This window comes from Columba livia, chromosome 1 (genome assembly GCF_036013475.1).
Source record: "Columba livia isolate bColLiv1 breed racing homer chromosome 1, bColLiv1.pat.W.v2, whole genome shotgun sequence".
Taxonomy (NCBI): domain Eukaryota; kingdom Metazoa; phylum Chordata; class Aves; order Columbiformes; family Columbidae; genus Columba; species Columba livia.
In genome coordinates this window covers 9571261-9588505 of record NC_088602.1, presented here as the reverse complement: position 1 = coordinate 9588505, position 17245 = coordinate 9571261, and the positions used below count along the sequence as shown (strand labels likewise).

The following is a 17245-nucleotide window of genomic DNA, read 5'->3' as shown; positions in this document are numbered from 1 at the left end:
TCAGTGTCCACAAAAGCAAAGTCACTGTTCCTACAGCCATGGTCCTCTGACCCAGGGGACCTGGTAGCCCAAGCTTTGTCAGTATTATTGAAGACTGAGACAAGAAAAGCACTGAATGCCTCCACTTTTTCTTCATCAGGGGACCATCTTCAACAAGTCAGTCCAATGTTTTCTCCAGATCTCCTTTTGCTATTAACATACTTAAAAAAAAACGCTCTTGTTATCAGATAAAACATTGACCAGCTTCAGCTCTCACTGAGCTTTCAGCCTTTCATGTCTTCTCCCTGTGCACGCAAAGCACAGCTCCATAATCTTCCTGCAAAACCCGACCTTGCTTCCAGAGATTGTACCACTTCTTTTCCTCCTGAGGAGTTCCCTATTCAGCCAAGCTGGTCTTCTGCCCCACTTGCTTGATTTACAACATGCTGGAACTGCCTGTTCCTGTGCTCCTGAGAGGTGGTTCTTACAGGCTGACTTCAGAAATATTGATTGGACTGAACATGGTTGAATCAACTTCAGGAACTTTGTCCAGAATTAATATGCAATGCTCAAACAATAAGTGAAAAATAGGAAATCTCTTTGAAAACATCAACAAAGATAAAAATCACTAGGACCACACCCTGTGGAGCTTATCGATCTTTCTAGTGTAAATACCAAGCTGTTGGGGTTTTTTTCCAGACTGAATACCATGTCAGGACAAACACAACACAAACCAGATGACCCCGTTTCTCAGAAAGACAAATTACTGTAAATCATTGATTAGAAATATTTTAGCCCTGTGCTGGGCAGGAGATCCCAGCTCTTTGAGCTCCCAAAGTCCAGCAAGAGATGCTACTTTCCATGAAAAACCCTCCTGAGAGCTGCCCGTCCTGACCTACCCGCCACTCACAGTGTTCCCACAATCGCAGCATCTTCCAGACCAACCCCTGCGCTCCCAGGCAGCCTTGAATGGTGAATGTTTTCCCTCCATCGGATCACTATAACACCAAAATACGTTAAAATGCTCACATACTGCTACTACAAAAAACAGAGGTCTCTCAAACACTGACTCTCACCAAGGCAGTTGATGAAACGCAGTGGATTTTCACATATTTTGGTTTAGTGACAAAAACATTAACCTCTATGGTTTGCTCCATATTTCACAGGAAAAACACTCTAGAGGGGTAAAACTCCAAAATTATGTTTCCCTGCTAGCTTTCCTTACCAGCTTACAACACAAAATACTCATGTGATTGACTCAACTTGAGGGTTTTTTTCACTACACAACAAAAAAATACAGAAAAAATAATCCCTCAGTGTAGTTTGGTCTCTCAGTTTCTTACCCATGACAAGTAAGACTGAAGCTTGCAAAAGCACTTGCTGTGTTACAAGAGTTTGTCTACTTGTTCTGATCACCCACCCCCCCATATTGGTGATTTGTAGGTTTCTCTATAATACAACGTCAAACTGAATAATCAAAAAAACATTTTGGGAAAGGAAATTGTCACCTGGAGTCCAAATATACTACATTACTATACAGAAATATACAGTAACAGATTTGTATTTGAATGCACAAACTTACAAAACCCACTGGTTTTATTTACAGTGTATATATTTTTTTACCGTTACTATGCTGACATATTCTCACTTTATAATGTATTTAAACTAATGGAATTTATGGCAAGCACATAACCCTAGCAGCAACCGAATGTTTGATCAGGAGAACAAACATACAGTCTAAATTCCAGATTGTCCTTACAAAAGTGATTCTGCCACTTTTCTAAGCAATACACAGCAGTTATTTTGTTTTCAAGAACAATAAGTATACACGTGTATATATTGAGCTGTTCTCTGTAACATGCACTGTTGCCCTGTATCACTTTTTAAACACACACGCTTTAAATATTTTTCTGAGAGTCCAGTGTGCTGAACTTTTTTTTATGAAAAACACCCCAAGTTTTCAACTAGAAACATGTCGCCAATAGTCGCCCAGAGCAAGATTTTAACAACCAAACTATAAAAGCCCTAAATCTCAGCTTTTATAATAGCATCAGTGACACAGTCTTAACTGTAGCAATGAGACAGGCGCCGCTATAATGTTAACAGCCAGTATGTAAACATTAATGCAGCCCAAGGGGGGAGCAGGGGGCGTGTCACAGAGGCACCCCATAGGTTAATTTAAGGGACAACAAGGTCCAAAAACAACTTTTATTAAACCGGTGAGAAACAGGGTTTTAACACTCCAAAAGTGACTTAAATAAAGGTTCGGATATCAGTTGAGGAAAATTATTAAGGGGCAGCAACTAACACAACAGGCGGTCCACAGTGTGCATGCACGTGGCTTCACCAAAACAATGCCGGAGCCGGCCCTGAGTCCCGGAGGAGTACACACTTGCCTAAACACGGTGCAGGATTATTTTTAAAGAGATACGCGTACTCGTAGTGAGTACGGGAAGTGTACACTCGCGATTCTGCGAGGGTAAATTTATAATACACCCGCAATCCTGCGAGAGTTAATTTACTTACACGTGCAAGTGTGCACGGAATACTACACGTGCTTATGTGGAAGCATGGGAGGAAAATACACTCACAATTGTGCGAGGAGATAATTTAAAGTACGCGTGCAAATGTGCATGGAAAGTTACACGTGCATATGTGCACGGGAGGAAAATACACCCGCAATTCTGCGAGGATTAATTTTACACACGCTCATATGGAGCACGGAAAGTTATACGTGCATATGTGCAGGAAAAGTATAAATATACTCGCAATCCTGCGAGAAGTTTTACTCACACCCGTGGCGGCAAGGCAAGCGGGGTCCCCATCCCGGGGAGGGGGGCTCTCGGCGGCAGCATCTTGCTCGTGCTTCGAGAGACCCGCGACAATGGGCGGAGTCTCGACGAGAGTCCCGTTTTTATCTGATCAGATCTGACTGTAGGCATTCTAGAAGCTTCTCTGCACCCCCACACTGGCTGTGGGTGCCCCTGAAGCCTCCAAACATCCCCCACACTGGGCATGGTTCAGTGTGCCTGGCACTCCCTTCTCCTAATGGCCCTGGCCAGGGTGCTCTGGGGCCAAACAAAAGAAGCTGTTAGCCTCAAGTAGCAGAGAGAGAGGGAGACGTGCCTACTCCTTCCATACTGAAGGAGGGAGGGGGAGAGAGGGGGGGTTGCATTCTGCCACAGGGTGAATCCCAGAAGGGTCCCTTTGGAACTGTCACAGAAATTTTAGGTGGCTGTAGCTAAACTTTCTTTACCTTAATTACTTGCAAAGAGCAGCGGGGAAAAAAAGCAATAAGGCAATTAATTTCATTAAAACTGCAATTGTGTACTTGCCTAAAGCTTTAGTCATAGTTCCTGAAACTCATTAATACATTTTTGAACAAAAGTTCAACAAACTGAACTTTGCCATTTAGCTGTCAGCAAAACACAACTTAAACGGTTTTGAAGCATGAGGACGTTTACAAAACATTTAAGAAAACATCATTCTTTTCCTTGGGAGCAATGGTAGTTCTAAAATACGGGGTCTTTTCAGAGTTATCAGACTTCTTTGTCTTAAAAATCAGTATAGTACAACCGATCTAATCAGATTTCCAGTACTGGGCTGGCTTCAGCCCAGCCTCAAATCACATTTCAACAGCTTCATTCACAACAATTTTAACAAGTATATTCAGTTACTTCCTTGCCTTCTAACAGTCTCGGTGCTTCTCGAACAAGGCAATACCTCCTCTGTCATATGCTCAGTTCTTGTTGATAACATTTAATAGATGTTGAAAAAAATGACAGGAAACTGTAACTTCGAATTGCAAAGAGAAGCTAAAAGACATACGCGAAATACTCATTTTTCAAAATTACAACCAAATAAAACTGCTTTTTACCAACAGTTTGAAACAATACCTGTAGGAGTAAACAGGGAATACGCTGGTAAAACAACTCCATACAAAGATTAATAAAATGAATGTAATTACTTCCTAAGGAAGCTTAACAAAAGTAACTGAGCTATCTCTATTTCTGAGGAGACATTAATGTAACTTTCAATGTCAAACACTCCAAAACTACATTTTGTGACAAAAGAATTGCCCATTTTTCTTTAAAAAAGACGTAAAAAAGGTGAAACTAAAGAAATCTATATTATTTTAAATACACTTGTGCATCTGCTGGAAGTTTATTATAACACAGCCATAGTTATCCAGACAATGTATACATAGAGTAATAAATGTTGAAGTCATAGCCAAATAATCAAAAGGAATTAGAAAAATGTACATTCTCATGAAGTGTGTATGTTCCTCTAAGAAATAACATTTTCTTTGCATGTGAAAACACCAAATCCACCAGTAACACTTGCAATACTTTTTGTTTCATTCCTCATTTTTCAATATCTCTGCCAGAGGGTCAAACACAGGGGAAGGAACAAAACACAAAGACAGGGCTAACACTAAGAATTATTACAAAGATCTGTACCCTATGAAATAACGTACAGTCAAAATCAGCTGCAATTCAACTCGGTGCCCTCTCACTCCCCAGAGCACCGAACATACACCAGTTATGCAGCAAACAGATGTCAGACTGTCATTTATAAATTCTGCACTGGCCAGCAAGAATTCTTCCTCCTACTCCTAATGGGCAAAAATTCTGTGTTACTCCTATCACTGTAAGGGACTAAAGGCATAGAATATGAATCTGTACACTACAAACACATAACCACTGTGTTTACATACCTATATTTGACTATTATCTAAGAAATCATTCTAATCAAAACATTACTTAGTCATAATAACGTGACTAGTTCTCTTCCGGTAATCTCACAGAACATTTAGAGATATATACATTAAGAAGTTTACAAGTGTTTTTATTACTTGGCCCTTTCCCACAGATCCTCATAAACTAGTTTTCATAGAGGAGATAACCATAATTTATAACCAGCAAACGGAATCCACGTGGACACACTAACGTGCAATTTATATCTTTATAGAACTGCAGCGGTATAATAAAATACAGATCGTTTCCTGAGTGAGTCTGAAGTTTCTGTGCAATGTCACCTCCCCTTCTGATCAACAGTGCCGTGCAAAATTGGCAATTACATATTACACAGATACAAGCTATAATCAAACTAGATGTGTAACATATTAGAAAACATGCTCCTCCTCAAGATTATAATGTGCGTAGACAAGCTATCCATCTCTTTTTCCCTTTCCTCTGTAAGAATTCTAAAATGTACAAGGCTGGCACACATGAACATTTGAAGAAAATCTGATTTACGAGCCTGCTGTTCCCAAGTTTAGGACTGACAGGGACGCTGTGCAAGCAAATGCCAGTGAGGAACCTAAAATAGGGTATCCACTTGGGAAGAGATTAAGTGATTAAGTGCAATGTTGCTGCCAGCTGCTAGAAGCAATTTAAAGGGCTAGAGATACATTTATGAACTCAAATCAGGACTTTTTCCCACCTCCCTGATTTTTCAATACAATTTGTTGTAAGCTACTGAGGAGATGACTGCAAATGCCACTGGGTCTCCGTGGCAAATCTCAGTTTCCTAAGAGACTACAAGTCCATTAAAATTGGATTTTGCCTGTAACAGAAGCTAACAAGCAAATAGATGTGAAATCAGAAAGTCATATTTCACTAAGTCTGTCAGCAGCAGCATTCCACACATTATACATAGTTAGCATCTGATAACATACCAAAACACTTCATATTAAAAAAAAAAACTAAACTTGCAACTACCCTTTGATGCCATTTAACATTTTTTATTAATAACAGTGACCCCACACTGTCACCCCGCTGCACGTGTTGTGTTGCAATACCAACATTGCCTTTTTACATTTTACATGATGCAATATAAAATGAACTCTTTAAGCAAAACACCTTAGGTCACACGTTCTGGATTCTGACCGACAGGAGAATAACCTTCCAGGAATCGGGTATTTCAGTATTATTCATTACATATGTGTTGTACCAATCTATTTTTGTCATTTTTGCACACCCTTATTCCAACTTCAGTTTCTTTCAAATTTTACATGCTAAATGGAGCCTGTTAACACGTCAAGGCTTCCAGACGTTGCCACCAAGACTTTTAGAAATCCCCACTTGATGTAAAATTTATTTGCACACCCTTTCGCTACACTTAACAAGCTCGGGTTTGCAAGTTTTTCAGAGTCGTTTCACTGATATGCAAAAACCTGGTAGGGATTTGGGCTCACACGCAGTTTCAACTCTTTGCTGGCAAATACTCTGAAAGCTACAAGAAACTCACAAATGGACAGCCAGGCTGATCTCATCCCCTTATGTTATCTAGAAATATTAGAAGCCTGACACACAAAATTCTCACACTGTAACAGGTCCGTAGGAAAAGTCAAGCTAAGTGTTGTCCCTGGTCAAAGGGAGAAAACGCATTTGATCTCACGGCAAAATGAAACACTGACGCCAACATCAGTGCTGGAGTCTAAGCAACTGGACGAAATTCTACCAAGATATATCCCCCCCTCTTAGGATGTAAGAGTATTATGATGAAAATCAGTCAGCTAGAAAAGACTTCAAAAAATTGAGTTATCCACTTTATTACAATTATTTTCTCTCTAGTTATATTAAATAACATGATTTAGAAGTGTTCCCACCTTTCCAGAACTTCTTATACATCCTCAGTCTTTAATAGCAATGGATAGTGCATTGTTTTAAAAGGACAGGACACTGACACTCTTATCTAAAACTTGTCTTTGACTTCATTTAATCCATGACTGAAGTTTAGGAACAGGGCCTGACAGACAACAACACAATGTATACATATTTGCAATTATTTTGAAGTGACTGCTTAAGGAAGTTTCAGAAATTCACAGTAACCAAAAGTACACAGTACTAAACCTCATCACCTGTTAGAAAGTCATCCCTTTCGTTACCTTTTTGTCACCTCTACTTTGAATAAAACCTACTAACTAGATGACTAAAGCATCTCCTTTCATATTAAAGTAATCACACATTATAACTTTCACTATTGATACAAACTATCAATTTAAGTTCAATTTCAAAACATTAAAGCCCTACAGCCCAGGATCTGGCCTGTCACCTTTCAGGGGCTCATCACAAATGGCAGGTTTGGGCTGCCCTTGGATCGCTTGGAGTCTTCTTCCCCCCTCTTCATGCCTTCACAACAAACTTCTCCTTGATAGCTGAACTTTGGCAGCTCTCCTGAAGTGAAACGTTTTGCTTTCTGTGACATTTTGCCCGACTTGGATTATATCAGGTCTTCCAGGCTTTTTTTTTCACAACATCCCATTACTCCACTATCTTAATTAATGTCATATTGTTAACTCAAGTCATCAGTAATTTCCACTAGCATGCCCTTTCTCTGTGTCTAATTGCAATCATTATTAAAATTATATTAAAAAAACCCCACACAGCTTCATTAGGGAATCCTAAGCAACCGGATCTCATCAGGCAATCCTAAGCAATCCAGTTACACACCAAACAAGAAAAACAAACCACAGAAAAAGAAATTCGATGTTGTAAAGTGTTTTTTCACTTTAGCTTCCCAGATTTAAACCTCAGCTTGCAAAAGACACTATTTCGAATGAACTACATTTCAAACATTCTGAAACAAAACCACTCAACTGTCACATGTCAATCATCAAGTGACCAAAGCAATAAATACCATTATATAAAACTGGAAATCGATAAACACAAACCATACCTGCTTTTCCTTTCGATGAGAATAGCCATATAAGAAGCAGGTAATGCAGCACCAAAGCCAGGAGACCAAAAGTAGAATTTTCCAAGTAGCTTCCTGAAAATGTAATTTGTACACATATTATGTGCAAAGCAACCAAAAAGCTGATGTACAACACCATATTTTACCTTTATCATGCAATTATGCTTGCTTTATTAAGATTAATTTTGTCCCTTTACGTTAATCAAGACTTACAAAAAAACCATTAATCATTATATTTTTGCAGTTGGATAGTTCTCAGAGGGGTTGCAGGCATTAATTACAGAAAAGTCTTCCAAAAGAACTTACAGTTGCTCCTTGTGGAATGTAGTGATGCAAACAGGTGAGCCAGAAATCACATCGAATTATTATAACATACATCACACTCCAAAGAGATAGTCAGCCGATGCTAGAAACAGTAAATCACTCATTTGCAGTAAGCCAAGGTACCAATCTGTACATTGCAACTGGAAGCACCAGTGACATTCCAGTTCTACCAAGGTGGAAAAGCTCATTTTTTGCAACAAGATCTGGGTTTCACTCAAAGTCCACACAATTTCAACTATCAAAATTCCTCCAACAAGAAGAGTTGAAAAAAATGATTACACAAATGATAACATCTCAAAATACTTCTATGAATTGGTCACTGTTAAACAAGGAAAACCAAAATGCACGTTGGAAACAATGCCACCAGGCACACTCGGTCCGTGCAGGACACCTGCACCTTCAAACTAATCCAGGTTGATCACCGACGCAAACAATGGTCAGGCAGTCATGAAATTTGGTAGCATGATAATAAACACATTTCAGTCACAGCAATGCTGCTCAACTGATAAGCACTATCAGTTCAGGAAAACACTGGTACAATGGGGTCTACCCTTCCAAAAACACAGAGGACAAAATACAACAAACAACATGACAAACACATACAGGCTAGAAAAGGAAATTTTCTTAGATAAAATTTCATATTGACAACACAGGAGAGAAAACAAAGATAATTAACCAATACCATCCGGTTAGCCCTCTTTCTTGCTGGCTGTAAAAGGCATGATTAGCCTCATTTCATACTTCTGCAAAAATAACATTAGCAGTGAGCGATGCCAGCTTATGTTCAAAAGTGAAAAGAGAGCCAGTGTATCAGCAGCAAGTGATGTAATGGCAATTACACACCCTGCTCATTCCCACGCCTGCAAAAGGATAATTTCTCCGGATGACAACGTCAAATGCTGCAGGAGCTGAAGTTCATTATTAGGACTCTCTTGGAAAGCAATTACTGTATGAAGTTTCAGAGAAGCCATTCTAAACATCTTAATAAGTATGAACACATCTTACCAGACACACCTGTTAAGTAACAGAACAACTGTCTTTTCTGTGGGAAAGAAACAGGAATTTGCTCTTTTGGCACGGTTTAGAATCCCTCTACGAATGCTTACATGTTCAGTTTGATAAGATTCCAGGAACAACAGTAACATATTTTACATAATAAAACCCAGGGAAAATCAACATGCCCAATCAGTAAATGAAACATTTAAACTTCTGTTTTCTCTTATTATTTGTATGCTTATTTTCACATAGTCTATGGTTAGAAACTGGAATGATAAATATGAGTTCTTCCAGGTTATGCATCTAAGTGTACATCTGCATCCAAAACTCCAAGGCTGGTTGATACATAGGGCTGAATCTAATTAAGCAAGAGAATGTAAAGCTGCACATGGACAAACTTAAATCACTCTAGTAGCTAAACTAAGAGAACTATGACTTCATGAAATTTTGCATTTATTGAAACCAAACAATCTAAAAAATATCACACCTTTTATTTAATGTAATGCTTGTCAGCTCTGGAGCCCAGACAGATGTGGAATTCTGCATCTCACCAGCAAAAGAGATTACAACCCCCAGCTGGCCTGTCACACATCTGTAACAGAGATCGTCCCCTCCACTGCTCTGCCAACAGAACTGGCTGCATGTACCCCTTAACTCACTCCAAGGAAAAAAGGAGGAAAAAAGTAAGCCAAGTCAGCTTGCTAATCTCTGCTAGAATGAGAACAGCTATCCACAGCGTAAGCCATTGCTGACACTGGATATGGATGTTCTTGAAATTTTGCCTTCCTGTGAAACGGTGAGAATGTTAAACAATGCCTGAAATTATCTAATTGCACTTTCTTACCTAAAGTTTTACACCCTCGCAAATACCTGCAGCGGTTTCAATTTTGCTGGGCTTCCCTAGCTGAAAGGAAGCAAATACTACAAGAGCATCAGAAAGATATATTTGTACAAGCCAGACTTCTCACTGACAATTACATTTTGTGTTTAGGCCTTTTAATTATTACTGGATGACTAAGACATAATTTCACTACACACAGTGACTGAAGATCCGCTGGGACTTTGGTAAAGGCATGAACGGATGAAGCGGTCACTTTATCCAGGACACCCTACATGCCCACCAACACATCTCCTCCTTGGTGCTACAAACACAGGAAACGGGCAACTCCAACTGGGATTTTTGCAGGTAAAGATGAGTTAACGTGTCCAGCTACAAACTCTTTCATCTGTCTCTAGACCAGTTCTAACTCCAGGAGGGTAAGATCAGCCAACTGCATGGGGCTCGCTGAGCAATTCTGCTTCTGAGTTACTGCTGCTTCCATTATAATCTACCTTCCAACCATAAAAAGATACAAAAACCACAGCATGCATCCTGTCATACAAATGTGTCACACCCAGCCTCTCCCCACTATCTAGCATCAGACCTGGAACACCCAGGTCTCCAAAGTCTCAGGCAATCTTTTAAAATGGTTGCAAATCAAGGTCAGAAATACTCAGGCCACAGCTATGCAGAACAATGTGGAGGCACTGATATTTCTTTGGTGAATTAAAACATATGATACCAAACTGTGTTCTGGGCTGGAGAATAACGTACAATTACTTTTGCTCTCAGGGAAGTACTTTGTACCCCACAGTAATTAATTCAAGGAACCATACAAGTAACACCAAAAAAAAAAAAAATCTAAAAAGCTACAGAAAGTGGTTAAAAAAAAAGGAGCGAAGTCTCGCATTTCCATCCTCCATCACCCGCCCAACAGCAGATGAGAGAGGGAAGCTTATACAGCTCAAGCTGCAAGACAATGTTGATATTAAGTACATTCCAAGCAAAGGACTTGTCAACGTCATGATGTTAGAAGGGCATGCAGTACTCAACTTGTAAAGATGTCACGTTATTTATACAGTTTTCTGGCTTGTTCTCATTTTCTCTCCAAGTAACGCTTACTCAGCCACTTGACAGTATTTAAGTACCGAACTGACTTGTTCAAAGAACCTGTTCATGACTCTCAAACACCTTCCTGATTCCTAGCAGCAACAATAGTTTAAAGCCCATCCCTGTGTAAGGACAGGGCTGCTTTCTTCCTCCTGATACATTACTTTGCACTTTTCTCTATCAAATTTCATAAATTATTTAAATCAACAGACCTTTCAGAAATGGATGAGAGTCAGTTTTAGATTTCCGTAACCTAAACAATCTCATACAATCTCTCACACTACTCTTCATCCCTTTTTCCATATTCTTTAGGTATATCCAGAACAAAGGACACAGTAGGAATACCACTGGCAACCTCTTCCTATTATGTAAATTGATTATTTATCCCTTGTTTTGATTAATATATATTAACTACTTGCTAATCCTTTACTAATTCCTGGAAGACAGAGGATTTTTCTTCTTGCACAGTCCTAGGAAGCAATCTTGTCAATGTCATTTAACAATTCATGTATAATGCACCAACTGGATCTTACACTAGTAAATTTGGAAAGTATGACTTTTCGGATAATCTGTTTTCTGAAATGTCATTTAATAGTTCTTACATATCTTATTTGCTTAATTGCTGAGGCTCTAAACTTCATTCTGGTCAGAACACCTGCAAAATACTCCTTATAACTGGACATTCATATATTTCAATGGGCACAATGCATAAGGCTGCCTAAGCACTTGCTTTCTTTGCCTCTAGTAGTGATTTCAGTCCACCAGCTCCAATTAGTGCCCTAATCCACAGGCCGACATGTTTTATTTTCAAGTCCTGCAATTGCAGGTGGTGGGCAGTCTGGTGAGACCCTGTCAGCAGAGAATGTGCTGGAGGTGACGGCTCTTCATGGGCATCTGTAACAGAAAAAGCATGGATATCTCCCAAGAACTTGGCTGGTTACTCTGCTGCACAGCTGTACGAACAGTAGGGTAAGTATTTATGTATATCCCTTGTCACATTAAATTGTTAGAATCGTCCTTTGCATGGTTTTGGCCTGGGTGAACCCAAAGGAAGCTTCAAGGGAACGTGGAGGGCACATGGACTAGGCACTATTTCCATTACCCAGTTTGCATCTGGCCATGCTGGTTTGGACGTCACAACAGCTTCAGCCAGCCATGCTCCACACACATCAAAGTGATGCCAAACCAGCCGCCTTCAGAGTAAAATGCTCATCTCTTACCTGCTTCATTTACTAGCACAGGCACAGCCACAGATCTGCTAGATGGCTTGTTACCTCTGGTAGAGGAACAGCTGAAAACAATAAACCTTAAAACCACACCGGCTTAATTTAGAGAGTAACATTTAACTACAGCACTGGAGTGAGGGATTGCACATTTACAGGCAAGTCCAGGGAGGACCACTGTACAGCTCAGTGCGCTAAAGATACATCAGTATCAACACAACTCAGATTGCTAGAGAAATTCATACTCTTTAGAGCCTGTTGTTTAAAGATTCACTTTGAACTCTGCAAATGATTGACTTAGAAGTGTTCCATGGCTCCTCAGCCAGCTCCTCTTTTAGCGTTCTCCCTCAGCTTTGAAGCAGCCTCTGAACAGATCTAGAGGTAGAACATAATGGGTCTGATTAACTCTTGGAGAGGCTGTTGAATGCACTGTCAGATAACTTTCAAAAATTCATAGCTACTGTGGGCTTTCCACGTCAATGTATAACATTTCTTACAATAAATGCATTTAGATCTAGGACATCATCATGTTCATAAACACGAAAGTTTAATTTTTAACTATCCTGACAGTTACTTGAAATACACACTGGAAAACAGCTCAGAATACACAAGTGCCTTTTATATTAATCTTCCAGAGCAAATCTGTATCTTACAGAACCCCAGAAGCTCTGCTGGGATTTTCTTCATTTCTGTCCACAGATAAGGGAAGTACAAACTTGGATGGCTGGATAAAGTTCAGGATAACTAAAGGTCATCACAGTCCCTGAATCAGGGACATAGAAACCAACGTCAAATGACATCAGTCCTTTCTAGGTGAAAAAGGCTATGCCTTCTCAGTTCCCATCTGGAATATATTTGAATTTCTTGCAACAATGTATTTTGAATCAGTAAATCAGGGAAAATGAAGCAAAGTGAATACAATTACTTGTTTACTTATTTGAAACATAACAAAAATAAGAAGGGGAAAAAAGGGTTTTTATTCAGATAGTAAGACCAGAAATCAAGATGATGATGGCACAGATGTTGCTTTTTTTACTCCTACCTGTTACAAACAAGCATATTATAAAAAAGACATATTATTCCAGAAAAACAAAATCTGCACAGAAATAGCTTTCCTATTACATTTAACTTTTAGGACAGTATACCAACCTTAGAATGCAAAAGCAAACAATATACAAGCTCCCATTTGCTGTCAGAAAGGAAGTTGATTGCAAGATCTCAGGTAGCAGTTTGTGCAAATAATAGTGAAGTTTTCGTTTCCTGAGAATAGCTGCAATCTGAGGGAGGAGGGAAGAAAAAAAACAGGGGGGACAAACTTTAATTCAGTTAGTCTCTTTTTTGCACATTGTAAAGAAAAATAAAAAAGGAAAAGGAGACATGCCCATTTAAGTAGTAAATCAAAGCCTCTTAAATTCGCTGGTTTTATGAACAATACCACAAAGATTTCCTTTGAACTTGTTCCAGTTGTTACAATATTTATACCAGGAAATACAGCAAGCAATCCTAAATGGGAAGCATAGGCAGAATTTTATTACCTTGTTACTGTTGGCCCTAGCAGTCAGAAATGGTGTCTGCCAGATAGCAGAACTCTTAGGATGTGATAAATTTACACTGAGTTATGTCTTCCAGACAACTGGACTATCCCATAATTAAAGTCAGAATATCACTAAAGTAATCCAAATACAGGCCCTACACAGTGTCTATGAAGTGATGATGTATTTCTAAGAGTTTTCTACTCCAGTTACCCAACTGCAAGTCCTCCAAAAAATTTCACTATCTGCTAGAAGATCACCACAGTCCTGACAAATTTTACAGAAGAGGTATGCTACCTCTACAAAACAGTCTATAGCACAAAATAGGCTGAATCTAAAAACTAAATAGGTTTTTTGGTGAGTTTAATGTATGTCCCATGTTTTATAAAGAACGGTGACTTAATGACAAACACTGAAGGTCTTCAAAGCCTTTTTTGTCCACAGAAATTGTGCAACTATCTAGTAGGAAGGTGTAGAGAACCAAGCTCTTCTCTGAGGTGCACAGGGGTAAGACAAGAGGCAACAGACACGTTTGAATACAATAAACTCAGATTAGACCTAAGGAAGAAAAACTTTCACTTAAAAGAGTGGCTGAATTTTGAAGCAGGTTGCCCAAAGCAATTGTGGACTCCCCATCACTGGAGATCCTCAAAACTCAACTGGAAAAGGCCCCAAGCAACCCCATTCAACTGGCCGTGCTCTGAGTCGGGACCCTCCAACTCGTGTGCTCCTATGACTCTGTGAAATTATATTTTGGGTACATCAAATGACAGATTTTATTGGTTTTTCTTTTTAATAGCATTATCATCTTTATCTGCACTGATCTCCCAGGAAGTCTCAAAACTGACAGAGAAGTCTTCAGTTATTTATTATAATTAGAGAACTTCCAAACAGGGTGAGCTTCCTACTGCTGGTGCTGATAGGAACGGTGAAAGATAACCTCTTAAATCAGTGTTGGTGACACCTCTCGAAGTCTTGGTTCCTCAATTTAAAAACATGGAGGAGGAGCTGTTCCTCTGAAACACTGTCCTCTTGTACTGAATAGCAAGTAGATGTTTTAGATTCAGAGATGGGCTAAAACTAACCACAGGGAAGTTCTGCCAAAACTTGTTTCCAAAATGAAGCCTGAACTAAGGATTAAGGAGAAGTCCATGCATAGGAAGAGTCCTGAAAACAGATTTACACATTACTTAATCAAGTGTCAAGATTGCTTAAACCGTAGTGGATTAGGTAATAATGCAATCCAGATAATCTTTCTTTTGAAGGAAAGACTTAATGCAGTCTAAACACTGGATCACCAATTGCTGCCTCCTCAGCTACTTCTAGTCTATTATACATGAATATTTGAAACAAAGTAACAATGTTTTCATTCTAAGAACACAGATCTTACACCTGCAGTGTGAAGCCTTGCTTCCTCAGACCAAAGTGTCATAAGTACAACAGGAAAAATTGGTATATTATAAATTAATGTCAAATCAAAGTCAAAAATTTATTTCTGCAGCTTCTCCAACAAGTTTTAGACTAATAAAAATGTTCGGTTTCCCTTCTCTTTTCTAGTGCCAAGTGAAAAACAGAAAGGACCCAGGAACAACACCACACAAACCAGTCCAAAGACACATTGCTCACAAGAACTGAAAGACTTGTATGCGTACGGCTAATGGAGCTTGACACATGCCCACTGAAAAAAAAAGCTCATCATTTTTAAAGTGCTTTATAGACATCAGCTAAGCTAAATATTGTGTACGGATGAGAACAAGCAAGAGCAGACTATGGAGAAGGCGCTCTTCCTCTCCTCCACCAGCAATGGTGTGAGTACATGGAAAAACAGAGGTATCTCTGGGTACCACCTTGCTCTCCCTTTCACCTCCACACAGTTCAAAAAAATTACTATTAAAGTTGAGGTTGGCAAGACAGAAAGATTACAAAAACTGCCAGACTGCAGTAGTTCATGGTTCCTGCTGGGACAAACTTCACCCCAGAGAGGACACTGTGATGAAGGCAAAATTCTTACAATAAAGGCAATGCTCAAGATTTAGCAGCAGACATTGGCAGCAGACAGAAACATGGAATGAGAAGGCATCAGGACATCCAGAAAATACTTCCTTGGCAAACTACTGATCTCCATGAAGATGCTAACAGATGTAGCAGGTCTGCAAGTTACCTGAGACTCCTTGAAGAGTCAGGCAGACAGAAATTAACATCTCACTGACATTACACTTCCAGCTCTCCTGCTACCTGAGAAGCACACAAATCCTAGGACACCTTTATTTAGGCACCTAAGGGTGGTCTGCATCAGGACCATAGCGATGACAGCAGTAGAAGTTAGTTTGGAGTGTTTACCACTACAAGAATGAAGGAGTGCAATTCGGATTCAGGTCGCTGATCCAGTTAACAAGCACATACCCAGAAGTGGCCAAAGCCAGCTCCACACCTCTCATTACTCTCATAACCATTCTCCATAATTTCTTAGTTTCACTATTCTCTTTTTGAGATAGAGTGACAGAAACTTTACAAAATAAAATTCTTCAGTGTTTACAAATTATTGCAGATTTCCAGCTTTAGTAAGATAGTACGGCATGTCTGAACCACCAGCAGAGCGCTGCTGTGACAGATAATGCCACAAGTGTTTGCGGCTGTAAGAAACCCAGACACGAAGCTGCCTCCCCTCACCTCTAAGCCAGCGAACAGAAGCAACACACTCCTCACGCCACTGTGAGACCATGATTTCATGGAAAAGAACAATTCGCTTCCAGCGCTGCCTCTCTCTCTCCTTCTGAAGCCATGGTGTTTCTCCTGCCTATTACCCTTTATGAGGAGGAGGAAACTGCCCAAAAAATGTCTGGAAGCAGGGAGAGGAGACTCGAGTGAATGCCAGGGGATTAAGACCCAGGTTCTACTTATTGATGACTTTTCTGGGCAGAATGCAGCCTTACCTACCCCAGGGTGAACGCTCCAGCACCTCCTTTGACTAACAGCAGCTTAGGAACACATCAGATTCGCTTTAACATGCTACTCTGGCTTCCCATAAGCTATCGAGTCACTGTTAACATCTCTTATTTTCAAGGCATCCAATGACCTGGCCTCAGGATATTTAGAAAGGCTACACAACTCTCTGGGATATAGACTGTCATTAACAACTCCACCCTTCCATGTAACTTGCATTTAACCAAGACAACCCTTTCCTGTACAGCACCACCTCTCACAAAACAAAACATGCAAAAACAGTAAGACTGTGGAATAAATCTTCAGAGACTTCACAGATACTAAAAGCTATTACTGACTCTGCCATTTTCCATTCCAGATAGAAGGCACATGGTTTGTACTTCTCATTTGCATATATAATGCATACCTTTCATTAAAAAAAAGACAACTATAAAATCAAAATGTCACCCTGTACACACATATCTCTAAGGAAGAGACTAAAGAGGGAATAAAAGACCTTATATAACCAATGTATACCATGTATCCAATATACTATAGAAACTCTAGCTCATACACCATAACGCTTGTTACTAACATTTAAAGTCACAGATAATGGCGCCTTTTCAAGCAGCTTTGAT

The 17245-nt window shown here is 39.6% G+C and overlaps 1 protein-coding gene across 2 annotated transcripts in view; it reads right to left on the bottom strand.

Annotated features, from left to right (window-relative positions):
- The window catches only part of TMEM135 (transmembrane protein 135), a 184666-nt gene that overhangs the window by 156827 nt on the left and 10594 nt on the right, over window positions 1-17245 (bottom strand). The window contains exons 2-3 of one of the 2 annotated variants that reach the window (XM_065034529.1): window positions 13303-13430; window positions 7663-7755 (exon numbers count right to left, since the gene is read on the bottom strand). In XM_065034529.1, coding sequence (XP_064890601.1) covers window positions 7663-7755; window positions 13303-13430 — 221 coding nt within the window. The remainder of the gene's footprint in view (window positions 1-7662; window positions 7756-13302; window positions 13431-17245) is intronic. The other variant, XM_065034603.1, reaches the window with a different exon arrangement.